The sequence below is a fragment of the Marmota monax genome, unplaced genomic scaffold (genome assembly GCF_021218885.2).
Source record: "Marmota monax isolate L192 unplaced genomic scaffold, Marmota_monax_Labrador192_F-V1.1 WCK01_AAM20220418_F8-fsc00003, whole genome shotgun sequence".
Lineage (NCBI taxonomy): Eukaryota > Metazoa > Chordata > Mammalia > Rodentia > Sciuridae > Marmota > Marmota monax.
In genome coordinates, this window is record NW_026694084.1 from 11,629,586 (window position 1) to 11,645,038 (window position 15,453).

At 39.9% G+C, this 15,453-nt stretch overlaps 1 protein-coding gene across 38 annotated transcripts in view; it reads left to right on the forward strand.

The window, feature by feature from the left end:
- The first annotated feature begins 3,467 nt into the window (after positions 1 to 3,467).
- Positions 3,468 to 15,453, forward strand: part of Rims2 (regulating synaptic membrane exocytosis 2) — a 567,034-nt gene continuing 555,048 nt past the window's right edge. For 7 of the 38 annotated variants that reach the window (XM_058585652.1, XM_058585655.1, XM_058585668.1 and 4 more), the window contains exon 1: positions 3,468 to 4,026. In XM_058585652.1, coding sequence (XP_058441635.1) covers positions 3,851 to 4,026 — 176 coding nt within the window. In that variant the 5' untranslated portion in view covers positions 3,468 to 3,850. The remainder of the gene's footprint in view (positions 4,027 to 15,453) is intronic. The other 31 variants (XM_058585661.1, XM_058585658.1, XM_058585659.1 and 28 more) reach the window with 11 other exon arrangements.

The following is a 15,453-nucleotide window of genomic DNA, read 5'->3' on the forward strand; positions in this document are numbered from 1 at the left end:
ATGCCAAGCATCTATTTGTGTGCAGTAGGGGAGCAGCAATGATTATGAGCATTATGAGACAGCTAGATTTCTTAGCAGAATACTCGGTTCTCAGTAAATTATACCGATGTGATGATTTTAGTTCATAGTTGTGGACTTTAAATATGCCACCTAATACTACAGATTACAAGTTGCCCTTATTAATATGCAAAATTGAAAGTCCATACTTTCACAGGCTTCACAAGCCTCTAGGATCTGCAGAAAAGGACTTAGATTTTGGAAATAGTTTGTGTCCTATTAAGACCTTGAAAATTCAGTGATGAAGATGGCCATCTTACTTCTAAAGTTAACAAAAACTCAGTTTTGACTCAACTTTGAATGTTTTTATACACTGAGGGATATGCCCTAAAATATAATGCCATGCAAGACACAGTGAATAATGATAAACATTTAAAAAAATTTTTTTTAGTTATACATGGGCACAATATTTTTATTTTGTTTATTTATTTTTATGTGGTGCTGAGGATCGAACCCAGTGCCTCACATATGCGAGGCAAGTACTCTGTCACTGAGCCACAACCCCAGCCCAATGATAAACATTTTAACTAAAACACTAAACGGAACAGACAAATCAAAACCTCTAAGCCCCATATTATAGAAAGACCAAAGGAGATCTTGTAAGATATTTTACTTTATTTAGTTCTAAACAGTCTTATGTTAAATTGGGGCAATTATTTTGAAAAGTAGCTCTCTTTGGCTAAAGCTCATTTAAAAATTATATATATATATATATTCTATTTTAAAACCAATACAAAATTTTAATTCAAGTAAAAAGTTTGTAACAGTACAGTATAGTATTTTCTACATAGCATTGCTTTTTATGATGTCTATCATGTTGGTATGATATATACTGTGACAAAATTTTATTTCATGAAGGTATGTGACTAATGGTAGACTTATTTATTTAATACTGGGGATTGAACTCAAGGATGCTTCACCACTGAGCTACATTCCCAGTACTTTTTATTTTTTATTTTGAAGCAGGGCCTTGTTCAGCAACTGAGGGTCATGCTAAATTGCTGAGGCTGCCCTTGAACTTGCAATCTTCCAGCCTCATCCTCCAGTTATTGGGATTACAGGCATGTGCTACCAAGCCTCCAAGTAGATAATATTAATATAATTCCACGTCTAAGAATTTCATTTAGTAGAAAAACTTATCTAGCTGTAGTAAAGACTGTAAAAAGGAAACAAACAGTAAGCCCACTTCTGCTTCAATCCTGTAAGAAGTCAAATGTCTCAGTGATTCAGGTTTATGTCCATAGAATTTCATATGTTGGCACAGTCATTAAGGTAGGTGAGAGTTAAAAATTCTTTAAATCAAAATTAAATAAATTGAGTTTATATGATCTCATCTGGTTTGCCTAGCTCCAAACAGACTAAATTCGATTTGTAGTATGCATGCATCTTGGTGAAACTGGTGATTAACAACGATAAATAACAATAAAAACAGCAGCTAAGTAGACTGTTTCCTTTTCTCTTTCCAATAACAGGGCATGAAAGAAAAAAACATAGAAATTTAAGCTTAGTAATCGCAGAAGATTTCTAGGGCTGCTTTGTCTGTTCCCAGTTCTTTTAAATTGGGAGCTTAGTCAGATGGTACCTGGGGAACAGAAGGAGGAGGGAGAGAGTTTACTACACAACAAAGAGTAAATATCAAACCCCAAAGGCTTTACACCACTCACCAGACCATAATCTGACCTGGTATTAAACAGCGCGAGAGTGCAAGGCGGGGTAGGGGTGTGTACATTCAGACACACAGCCCAACTCTGTTGTCCACAGCGCTTGGAGAGCGCGGGAAGAGGGGGGTGACCCCGGGCCATTCATGCCCAGCCCAGTCCCCCACCTGGCAGCTCCTGGCCCCGCCCCCGCGGAGGATTGTCAGGGCGGTGCTCAACCCTACGCTGAGCCAGGCGGCGGCCACTTCATTCTTCCAGGAGTGGCTTTGCCTCTACGCTGGTCTTCTTTCATTGAGTCCTTATCCGTGCTTCAAATATCAGACTCTTACAAAACCTCGGATCTTGCTTCTCTGCCTCCTTGCAGACTAGAGTGAGAGCCCAAAGGGCCAAACAGGCAGAAGCCCTAGACCCAAGCGCGGTCCTCCTCTCCCTCCGGTTGAGACTTATATCTTCACCCTCAGCCTCCAGCCGGCCGCCTATTCATTCTCACCTCATCCCCGACAATCCCTGAGTGTCCCAATCTCACCTCCACGGTCTCCTACGTCTTTTCCTCAGTACCTCTCCGAGAATTCTCTCCCACCAGCCCTGTTTTCCAGAACTTCCTCACCCCGCGTCACTACCTGAGGTCCCACTCCCTCTTATCCCCCCACCGCACACCCACCTCGCAGCTCCTCCTCCTTCCTGGCTCCCATCCCTGACATTTCAGGGGGACCCCCTTGTGCACGTCCTCCCCCTTCCAGGACTCCACCCCGGACAGCTCTGGAGCCCTTTCTCCACGCGCTCCACTCCTTCACCTCAGGGCCTGACACGCCGGCGCCTTTCCCCGGTACCCCCACCGAACTCCGTCTACGACCTGATAACTGGCGCTTCACCGCACTCAAGCTCCCTACCCGCCCCACACTTCGGGCGCCGCCGCCCAGCCCCCACGCTCACACCCCTCTCAACCTCCCCACCTGCCACACCTGGCACGCTCTTCTCTACCTTCGCTCCCACTCTTCCCCGCACTCTCGGCAATCGGTGTCCCTCTTCCCTACCACTCCCGCTCGGGCCCCAACCCATTTGGGTGGGGCGCCCGTCGTGCCCCGGCCTGGGCAACGGGGAGGTGACGCGGCCCCCGCGGGGAGAGCCTGGAAGGCGGAGGGGCGGAGGCGGCGCGGGCGGCGGCACCGAGCAGCGGCGGCGCAGCGAGCGGGCCCTACGCGCCGACTCCACAGACCCAAGGGGCGGCGGCGGCGGCGGCGGCGGCCGAGGGACCCCGAGCAGCGCGTGATGAAGGCGGGGAGCCCGACCCTGCTGCGCGTCCGAGCTCGCTTGAATCCGGACGTTGACAGTGGAAGGGCCTTGGACAGAACACTCTCCGCCAATAGCCCCTGTCATTCCTTCTCGGCTTTCGCTTCTCCACTCTAGCCCAGGGTGGGGGTGGAGGTCTCCTGCGGCAGCCTCGGGCCCCGCGGCCGGATCCTCACGGTTTCTGGAGGGGTCCTCCCTCAGAGCGAACAGGAGCCCTGTGACGCGTCAGCCGGCGGGACGGCTGAGCTGCTTCTCAGGGAAATCGCCCTGCTTCCTCACTACCCTCCCCGCTTTTGCCTCAGCGCCCCACAGGCCCGCCGAACGCCGCCTCTCGGCGATCGGAGCGAGTTCCCGGAACTCCCCCGGGGGCCTGGTTCGCAGGCACCCCTTTCCCCTCTGAACGACGCGCGCGCCCCCGGCCCCCGCGGCGGCCGGACACACTCGCGTCCCGGCCCGCGCGCCGCCCTCCCGCCTGCTCCCTCCAGTCACCCCACCCTTAGCTGTCCCTGCCACCTCACTCCACCACCCTCCCCTGCCGCTCCGCGCACTCCGCCTCTGGGCCTCCAGCTCTTCTCTCCCCGAACCGCTCACTTGCCAGCCCTTGGCCCCGGGAAGAAGAAACATTTCCCGAAGCGATCTCCTCAACCCTCCCTTCCCCACCGCGGTCGCCCTCCCCTCCCCCTGCTCTTTCTTGGGGGGAGGGGGGCTGTCGCCTCAGATTGAAGGCCATTGATTTGTATGTATTTGTCCCAGTGCCGGAGGCTGCCCCAGCCGCTGGCGTCCGTGCCGCCGCTGCCAGTGGAGTTGGCTCCCTGCTTCCCTAGGGTGGTTCAGGTCCACCAAACATGTCGGCTCCAGTCGGGCCCCGGGGCCGCCCGGCTCCCACCCCGGCGGCCTCTCAGCCGCTTCCGCAGCCCGAGATGCCCGACCTCAGTCACCTCACCGAGGAGGAGAGGAAAATCATCCTGGCTGTTATGGATCGGCAGAAGAAGGAAGAGGAGAAGGAGCAGTCAGTGCTCAAGTAAGGACCGGGCTCCATCTTCCCGCCTCCCTCATGCCCCTCCGCCCCCTCGGTCGCTGCCCTGCGGCCGCCTGCGCGTCCCGATCGCCGCCCTCCCTCCCGCCCGCGGCGCCCCGGCCACGAGGGCTGCAGCCGACGCCGGCCGCCCGGGCTGCTTTCTGGGTGTCAGAGCGTGGGGGTGTGTGTCGCGGAGGGAGGGCGCGGAGGCCGGCTGAGGTGACGGTGGCGAGTCTTTGGGCGGTGTAATTTGCCCCGGCGCCCTCCGGCTTTCCCCGCCGGCCAGTTCAGCTCCGTGGTTCTGGTGGGGATGGGGCTGGACCCAGGCTCCTGGTTTCCCTTTTCCCGCCCTCCCCTCCAGGAGGCAGTGACTGGGACAAGGAATCCAATATGGCCGTGCACAGGTGCTCCCTGGCCGGACCCGGGTGGAGGCGCGCCGGCCCGGGTTGCGGGCGCCGCCGAGGGTCTCTTGTCCTGCTCCTCTGCGGGGCCGCTTTGTCCCCAGCGCCGGGAAGAACGGAGCTGCCCTCGGTCGCCGCCGGCAAGAGGGCGGCGGCACTGGCTAGGGGCCTAAACTCAGTAGTGTTTCGGGTGGGTGTGCGATCGCCGCCATCTTCCAGCCCCTCCCCCTCGGCGGGTGCTAACACCCTGCACTCTGCTGCTCTTCCTATTTGCAACTAGTAAATCTGTGTAATCCTGAAGAGTCTCCAGTCTGTATCAGTATTGTGATTTGGCTTGCTTCCTACCTTGTGAAGTTCTACTCTTTGTGCTCGTGGTCCAGGCAGCCCGGATTCTGCCCAGGGTGGGAGGCGAAAAGTAGTCCTAGGCATTGGTTAGATGCTGTGTAACTTCAGCACTAGGGAACTGTCCAGGCAGGGTTATCGGTATCTCTGAGATTGCTTTCTCCTGGGTGTAACCGATTTGTTATTACAGGTTTGCTTTTAAATGTTTCATGGTTATTTGAGTTCTCTGTTAATACGAAAGAGACTGTGCAAAACAAGTGCAACCTTTTTGTGTTTTTCCAACTCAACTTTTTTCTTTTTCTGTTGTTGCTTGAAATGAGTTGTTTACTGAAAGATTAACTTGTACAGTTAATGTATCTTAATATATCAAGATCAGTTTATATATCAAAGGTGGGACCGTTCTTTTGTTATGTCATCAAATATACTTTCCCCACATTCTTCATAGAAACACACGATTGAAAGTGTCGGGTTCCTCTACTCAAATTTTTAAAAAACAGGTTAAGTTCAGTATTTCGTGCATTTATGAAGACATATTTTTTTCTTGGTCCACACATATATTTATTTTTCCATATTTTAATAAAAAACAATTCATGTAATTTATGGTAGCAAACTTATACTAAAAAATCTCATATTAGAAAAAAGATACAATTTCTCATGAAATATTGAAGGACTAAGAGAGCAAATGTATTATGCATTTCTGATATATTAATTGAAATTAAGAATTACTTCTTCAAAGCTAACTTCTGTGTTTGAATATTTATTTGGGAAAGTGATTTATTAATTGGCATGGGGTATGAAAACTAAGCAATTTGAACAGTTTATTTCAACTAGTGAAAGAATAAAGAATTATTTTTTAAAAGCATTTTTAGCACACTCCTAACTTTGCTTAACTTTATTGTGGATACTAACAAAGCCAAGCTTTTTGAAAACTTCCAACTTTATGTTTAAATATATGAATTTTTACTTTTTGTTGTACTTGCTAAAAACTGTTGTTGCCAAAATGATGCTTAAGGTATAGTTCTTTTTGATCCACACATTTAAATGTAAAATGTGTTTTTTTTTAATAGTGGGGTACATAATTGTGTTTATTGGCTAGTACATTACAATTCTACAGACATCTATTTAACATATAGAAATTTAAGTGAACTTTTGAGTACTGAATTAGAATTATTCAAAATGAACAGTATATTTCATAGGAAAATGTTTTAAAGGTTTTTTTTTTTTAGGTAGCTGCATGAGTATATGATATATACATATGTAAAACTACGTATTATAAAGATACATATGTTTGTGCATTTAATGTGCATAATTTCAGTAGACGTAAAATTCTCTAAATATATATTCATGAAATATATGACATTATGTACATAAAATAAATATTTACATATCTAAATTTATTTATTTAAAATAAATTTATTTAAAATATCTATTTGCATTTCTACCTAACAGTCTTGGAAAGGGATCTTAACCTCAAAATGGCTATATGATTTCAGAACTATTTTTACATTCATTTTAAGAAGTTACTTGGAGAGCTGGGTTTGCAGCCTAGTGGCAGAGTGCTTGCCTAGCATGTGTGAGGCACTGGGTTTGATTCTCAGAACCATATATAAATAACTAAAATAAAGGTCCACTGACAACTAAAAGATATTAAAAAAAAGTTACTTGGAGATTAAAGCATAATATATTTAAAAATTTAGTTTTAAATATTGTTTAAAATATTTTGTAATAAAATAAAATTAGGCAAGGAAGTTGAGAAGAATAGAATGTATAACAGAATTATATTAATGAGAGAGAAATCATTTTGAAGAATTTGACAGTTTAATAAGTAGTATATTATCAGTATTGGATATTAAATAACAAATATGATATGTAAGAAAAATACCAATATTCTTCGGTGATTAGTATTTCCAAGAAAGTTTTAGGTTGTGACCAAATCGGCCTTTCTCTGTAGTGGTACTCATTTAGTTGCAAGTTAATATCTATTTTGAGAGGTCATAGGGAGAAATAAACTGAAATCCAAATTCGTATCTGTTATCTTTTAACAAATATGTTAAAAATGAGTTTGAGGGGCTGGGATTATGGCTCAGCAGTAGAGTGCTCCCCTAGCATGGCCAGCACCCAGGTTTGATCCTCAGCACCACATAAAAAAAATATAAATAAATAAAAAGGCATTGTGTTGTGTCCATCTACACCTAAAAAATAAATATTAAAAAAAATGAGTTTCACCAACAATAAAAAATTAAAAAAAAAAGAAAAAATAAATAAATAAATACATGTTTTTAATATAGTTGTAGATGAAAAAAATGAGTTTGATGTGTGCAAGAGCTTGAAATTGTTTTATGAAAATATTTTTGCATGATCTGTGTGTTTCAATATTCATATTAAGTGTTAAGCAAAGTGAGATGTGCATACCCAAGGGTATCACATGATGCTTTATTGGAATACAGAAAGAAGATATTAAAGTTTCATTTCTATTTGAAAAAGAAATTAAACTTCATTAATATTTAATATATAGATTTACAGTACTAACACACATAATTTTTAAATAAATGTGCATGTCTTAAGAGGTTCATGCTTGAGATATTTTTTCCTTATTTTTTATTCATGCGTTGTAGTTGTACATAGTGGTGGAATTCATTGTTACATATTCAAGCATGTATAGTATATAACAGTGTAATTTGGCCAATATTATTTCTCAGAATTTCCCCTCTCCTTTCCATTCTCCCTCCATCTACCTAGTCCCTTTTTTCTACTGATCTCCTTTTGATTTTCGTAAGATCCACCCCCCCAGGTTTCTTTTTGTATTTCCACTCTTGTTTCCACATATGAGAGAAAACCTACTACCCTTGACTTCCTGAGTTTGGCTATTTTGCTTAACCTAATGTTCAAGAGATATTCTATGCATAAGAGTAGGCATATATATACGTCAAATATTATATATCTATTTGTGTGTGTATACATGTTTGCATGTATGTACACATGTATGTATTTATGTAAATATAAAAACAAATTCTGTTAATATATAGCAGTCTTATACATTTTAATGACCATAATATCTCATTTGATGAACTTTTGGTAATTTCTTTAGTATCATATTTATGGGTATTTAAGTTGTTTCTAGTCGCGCACCCCCCCCCCTTCCTCTTGTACTGAGGAATGAGCCTAGGGGTGCTTAACCACTGAGTTATATCCCCCAGCCCTTTTTATTTTTTATTTTAAGACAGAATCTCAATATAAAATAACACATAATAAAAATTTACCTGTGTCTGCTCATCTCAAGGATGGTTTAGCTCTTTGAACTCTGGTCTTAGAACCAGTATTCTCTTAGGGAACAGTTGTGAACTAACTTCTTTTATTGTTTTAGCTATTCTAAAGAGTTTATAAAATACATATGAATCATTAGAAGTGACTACAACTTGGGATATAGTGGGTTGGGATGGCAAATAATAGAGTAATGGTAAAATGATGAAAAGGGAGAAAGAAGAAAAGAGGACAAAGGAAAAAGGGGAGAAGGAGAAAGGTCAGGGCTCCTTGAATCTATTCTTACGTGGAAGAATTCCACTTAATAGCTTTTAAAACTTTTTTCTTCTGTGTAGTTCATGCCATATAATTTTTCAAAACTCCTGGCCTCTCATCAAATTTTCTTTGTTCCCATTGATAATAGTTGCAGTGAATTTCTTACCCACTGGCTTTGTTTCATCCTTTGGATATTTTAAACTATCACACAATCTTTTTTATATTAGGTTTAACTGCAATAAATTTCCTTCCTTGTGTATATTCCTCCATCACCTCTAATGGAGTTTTGGAGATGTGAATGTATTTAAAGAATATAGACAGGACAGTGGAATGAGGTGAACATCAATACCCTAAGTACATGTATGAAGACATGGATGGTGTGACTCTACTTTGTGTACAACCAGAGCCATGAAAAATTGTGCCCTATGTGTGTACTATGAATTGAAATGCATTCTGCTGTCATATATAACAAAGTAGAATAAATACATAAATTTTAAAAAGAATATAGACAGGAGATAAGCCATGGAAATGACATGTTGAAATTGGTGAAGATTGTGTTTCTCTTTTCATTAGCGTGCTGAATTATTTCTAAGCAGGGTCTTAGAAAGTGTATTATGAAAAGGAGATAAATTTTATTGAATTTTGAGGTGAGAAGTTCCATAGTTATGATTGGAGGTAGTATTATCCAAAGGGGAAAGTTTAGACTCAGTTGTGATACAGTATCTCACATACTTCTTCTCTAATATTGTTACCTAAGAATCGAAGGCAAACTGGGCTCCGTGGCACACATCTGTAATCTCAGAGGCTTGGGAGGCTGAGGCAGGAGGATCACAAATTTGAGGTCAGCCTCAGCAACTTAGCATGACCCTCATTAATTTAGTGAGATACTTTCTCAAAATAAAAAATGAAAAAGGGCTGGGGATGTAGCTCAGTGGTTGAGGGCTTCTAGATTAAATCTACAGTATCAAAAAAGTAGACACACAGAGGAAAAAAATTGAAGGCAACTAGATAGTATTAGTTTTGCAAGAATTAGCAACTTTTATACAGTTTATATATTATGAGCATTTATTATATCTATATTACATATACATATCAGAAGCTCTAATGTATATTTTCTGTACAACATACTGCTAACTAAATGCTTTTTAAAGGTTTTAGAATTAAGTTTTAGATAATTTTATATTATAAACATTTAATATTTTTATGTAACACTATATAATTTGGTAGTTTTTGCCAAATAGAGGGTCTGAATAAATACTGCTTTATGCACAGGAGAAAGATGACATTCTTTGTCTGTTAATGACTTTTTCTTTTCTTTATGTTCTAGAAAGGAAAAATGGCTTGGCAGTTTCAAGCATCCTGTATCTAGTTTCCAGGCTGCTTAAAACTAGGGGGAAAGTACACAAAACAATATAATTAGCAGAATAACCACAATGATGTTTAATGCACTGGTATTGTTCAAGTCACAGATTGAAGTGATGCTCACATCCTTTTTATTTTGTTGGTCTGTGCACCTTCAGCAACAGAATCTCTGTTGTAATTAAGTTACAGACTGAATGTTTGTGTCCCTCAAATTCATAAGTTGAAACCTATATCCCAGTGTGATGGTAATAGAAGGTAGGGCATTTTGGGGGTGACTAGGACACAAGGGCAGAGCCCTCACTAATAGGATTAGTGCCCTTATTTAAAACAAAAAGGCTCCATAGAGCTCCTTTATCCTAGTACCATGTGAAGTTATGGTAAGACAGTGACCTATAAACCAGGAAGAAAGTCTGCATCATACAGTGAATGTGTCACCACCACCTTGAACTTGGACTTCCTAGACTCTGGAACTATGAAAAATAAATTTCTGTTGTTTATAAGCCATGCAGTTTATGGTACTTTATTATAATGGCTCAAATAGACAAACACATGGAACAGTCCAGTAGTCACCATGCAGATGAAATCCACCTTCCTTATAAATTGTGTATTTATGAATTTTATGACTAAGACTTTAGTTAGCTTAGACCAGAAAATCAATGAAGAGAGATCAAAGAAAATTTAGTACCGTGGAAGTATTTTGGAGTTAACCATTGCACAGATATTTAAAGCTTCTTCAAAGTTAAATAAATGAAAGAAAATTACAGAGAATTTGTTTTAGTTAACATGATGTTAATCACAGTAATGTAAACTGAACATAAACTTGGTTGGAAGAAAAAAATGTCTAACAGGGACAAGGAATGCCATCTTTCTCCTGTGTTTAAAGCAGCACTTATTCAGACCCTCTATTTAGCAAAACCTATCAAATTTTGTATGTTACATAGTTTGAAGTCTCTTAACACATGTAAGTGTTCATGTAAACACATATGTTATTCATGTAAAGTCTAATGGGCCTGGATGAGAGTAGTTATCCACCAAAACGTAGTCAGATGAACCCATCCAGATGCAAGAGGAACTGGAAAAGCTAATCCAGAGTCAGGCAGATGCTCCACAGCAACAGCTCCATGAAATAAAAATACAAATTTTTATGACTTCCTAGCCATCTCTACCATGAAATTCATTTTTGACAGAAAAAAATATGTTAATAAAATATTGATTATTTCATGCTAAACACAACTTTGGGTTAAAAGGAATTAGGTATATTAAAATATTTTTCATCTATGTGTCTGGGAAGCAAACTATTAGAAAAATGATAGTAATTACCTCATATGCCAGCAAACAGCTCATGTTTCCACCTGTTGAAAACTGGGTTAGGTCTTCGTGTTCTTATACAAAATAGCTGCCAATATCTTAAGAAATGATTGTTTTGGGGTCATACTTGGAAGAAGTTACTTCTCTTGGCCATGAGAGCTGTTGGTTATGGTGTGTGGTATTTTAATTAAACTAACAAGCAAGCAGTGGCCAACAAATGAAATCAATGAGAACAAAATGTATTTAATAAATATTATTTCCATCAACTTTTCATTTAGTTATTGTGTATTCCAGAATTTGAGAAATTAAGGCTTTTTGCTAGTGTTAAACACTGTTTTGTTTTTTCCTTATCATTGGTTTATTTTTCTGTTTGAAATAGTTAGCATTTTAGAAACCACCAATAAAAAAATTTCTTGGACAATAATAATGGTGGTATTGTGGTGCTAGAAAGCTAAATGGATCCTCAGAGAGAATGTTTGAAATTGGATCATCTTACAGGTGAGTTCCAAAAGAGAAACAATTTAAAATCAGAGAAATTTGAGTATAGATATTTAAATAGCTGATTCAGAGGGTATGAACCTTTGAAACATAAATCTTTAGAATGAAGGCTCAGCGATTGGAATACAACTGATGAAGTTGAATTTCTGGATGATAAAGGAAATAAAGAATATTTCCATGTCATTAGTGATCAAGTCCTCAAGTTTGTTTAACAATAACGACGTAACATGGTAGCAAGGTTAAGCTAAAGAAATGAAGTAGGGGCTGGGGTTGTGGCTCAGTGGTAGAGCGCTCACCTAGCATGTGCGAGTCCCTGGGTTCAAGTCTCAGCCCCACATAAAAATAAATAAATAAAATAAAGTATTAAAAAAAAAAAGAAATGAAGTAGTCAGTGAGTGTAAATAAAGTGTTTCATTTGAGGTAATCTATGGCTAAGGCTACCTTAAATTAAAGAGATTTTGTAATACCTATATCTCATGCTTAATTTCCTTTAAGTTTTTTCCCTTCAGTTTTTCAGTAAAGTTTCAGTCTACTTTTGTTGATATAGTAAGAATTTAGGGTACCCGTAAAGGAAATTCTGTAGTACCATAGGTTGTCTCAGCTGAGGATCTGAGAATGAACATGTAGAAATGGGAGAAAGAGAAGGGGAAATCCAGGAACATGGGACTAGTATTTATTTATTTTTCCTTTTTTAAATTGATTTTTTTAAAAAATAAATGACAGAGGAATGCATTACAATTCTTATTACACATATACAACACAATTTTTCATATCTCTAGTTGTATAAAATACGTTGACACCAATTTGTGTCTTCATACATGTACTTTGGATAATGATGTCTACCACATTCACCATCCTTGCTAACTTCCTACCCCCTCCCTTTCTCTTGTATTTAGTTTTTATTCTAAGTGTGTTCCATACAGGTTTTGTTTGAATTTGAATGTATCTGTAATCTTGTAGCAGGACTTGAATGAGGGAACTAACATTCATTCAATGTCTATTATGTACTAGGATTCAAGTCATAATGCTTTTAAGTGGAGGAATACTGATTTGAACTTAGATATTTGTACTTAGATCTTTCTACCTCCCAAACCCATTCTCTTTCCTTTACATTGCCATTTATTTAGTCTTATGGTAAACAGTAAGAGCATATAGTAGTGCTCAAGTGTCTGGACTCTGGAGTCAGACAGACTGGGTTTGAATTCCACTGTTACTTAGTATCTGTATACCTTACTGTGTTTATTTGCAAAATGGGGATAATAATAACACCCATTTTAGAGACTGTTTTGAGAACTGAGTTTACATTTGTAAAGTCCTTAGAAGGTCTAGTATATAATAAGCATCACATAAGTGCTAAAATAAATAAGTTAGGAGAGGAATACACTGACAACTATGGAGAATATCAAGTTCATCAATAAATACTTTTTATTTCTCAGTGCTAGGGATTGAACCCAGGGACACTCTACCACTGAGTTATATCCCCAGTCTCTTTCCCATCCACTTTTTTCCTTCCTTTTTTTTTTAATTTTTGTTTTGAGACAGGATTTCACTAAGTTGTTCACACAGGTGTCAAACTTGTGATCTTCCGGCTTCAGCCTCTGGAGTAGCTGTGATTACAGGTGTGCGCCATCATTCCTGCAATAAATACTGTTTAAACGCCCCCAAATTTTAATACCTGTTGAAAAGACATCGCCACATTCATCAGTAAATAAGACTTAGATCTTCCAAGTTTATTCATAGTATTACTTGCATTAGGTTTTTTTTTCTAACAAACTTGGTGGCTTAAAAGAATGCACATTTATTTTCTTAAAATTCTGTAGATTCTTCTAATTTTAGTCATTGCCGCAGTCTGGCTGGGCACAAATGCCGCAGTCTGGCTGGGCACACAATCACGAGCCACCACACAGCTTGTAGATTCAAACAGCAACTCTTTATTCCCGAACTCACACCAGCCGTCTACAACCACGTTCTGGGGAAATCCACGTTCTCTGCCCAAATCCACGTTCTCTGCCCAAATCCACCTCCACTGGGCTTCTATCTCCAAAATATATTGTCTAAATCCCGTGAGAACTCAAGGGGAACTCAGGCAGCAGGATACGCCCTATTCCCAGCAGGAATAATCTTAAACCTTAAACCTGGAACCTAAACTGGGAACGCCCTAAACACGATTATCTTAAAACCGGGAACACCCTAATCTGCCTTGGTCCTTGAGCAAGGCCACGTACATTCAATGTCACTGCAACATGGGGTACGCTGGCAAGGAAATTGTCATACCTACTTGGCTAATGGCTCCCAGCAAGTCATCTATAAATTTCTGCTTGGCATGAAAAGAAACATATTTATATATTTCTGGGAATAGTTCAGAACATAATTTTTTTTTGGGGGGGGATTATTCTCCTCACATTTTTTATTCCAGTAGAAATAAGTTTGGATATATTTTTATATATTCCCATATTATTTAGTTTTTACAATGTATTTTTTATCTGAGACACAAATTCCAGAATTACATCTGTGAAATAAAATTTTACAGTATACTTTTTTATTTTAATTTTTTTTCATTTGTTCCTTTTAGATACATAAGACGGGAGAGTGTATTTTGACATATTACACATACATGGAGTATAACTTATTCTAATTAGGATCCCATTCTTGTGGTTGTACATGATATGGAGTTTCATTGGTTGTGTATTCATATATGAACATAGGAAAGTTATGTCTGATTCATTCTACTGTCTTTCCTATTCCCATCCCTCCTCCCTTCCCTTCATTCCCCTTTGTCTGATTCACTGAATCCTTGGGTTTATGATACATCATCTTCAAATTAACTGCCAATTAAGCTCATCACTTCTTATTAATTTAACACTTTCTTCCTGAATTAAAATGTTGATCTAACTGGGGTGGAGGGATTGGAGGCAAGGAGTGTGAATGAATTGTCCTGCATTCTGCACATAACACTTAAGTATTCTCCCTAAGTAGCCATTTTAGTGGATAATCTTATTTATTTTTATAGGATGAGGAATAAATAATTTTACCACATGGCTAACAGTGAAAAGTCATTAAAATATTCACAAATGCAACATTTTCATTTTCTAGATGGTCATTTTAAAGACTCAGAGTAAAGTTTATATTGTAATACAAGTAAGGAAAGATTTGGATTTAATCTTTTCACAAGAATATGGTTTTGCTTGACATGTTTGGCTGAACAGTTATTTCTTTCCTCACAATAAAGTATATTATCTTCTCTTTCCTGTAATTACTAGCTAAAAGTCTCATGTAATTAAAAGATTTAAAATGTAAAGTATAATCAATTGTTTTTTTTCTTTGTTTTTATTCGTTTATTTTTTTATGGTGCTGAGTATCGAACCGAGGGCCTCATACATGTGAGGCAAGCACTCTACTGCTGAGCCACAATCTCAGTCCTAATCAATTGTTTTGACCTAGGTGTATGAAAATTGGAAGTAACTGAAATAAAGTAGAAAAATAAAAATAATTAATGTCAATTCATATTGCAATGTATAGTTTTATATGTTAGTATAGATTAAATGTCAGAGTCCAGTCAGAAGATAGAAACTACAATAGTAATTTGAACAAGGACATTTTAATGCAAAGGACCAACTGAGGCAGGGAGCCGCCTTCTCTTCTAGGGCTAAGGCAGAGACTACCCACAAAAGAAACAAATTTGGAAGAAGTTTCTTCCTCCATGGCTTATCGAAAGGGTATGACTGCAGCACCTATGCTGCCACAGACTGGGACAGGCAAGCAGGAAATCATGTGTGGGTTTTTTGGTGGGACTTGGTGATATGCTTGCTGGGGTGCTCAGGAAACAGTGGGAAAACTATTAGGGTGCCAGCCAGTCTTACTGAGAAACTGCGTGCTGGTATGCCACAAAAACTTGCTGGAAAGATGGTTTTTTGGGATCTGTGATATATGCTAGGAGATTTAGTACTACTGAAGTAGCCCTTAAGTTCCAGGCAGCCATGAACTATATAGCAAAAACAATAAA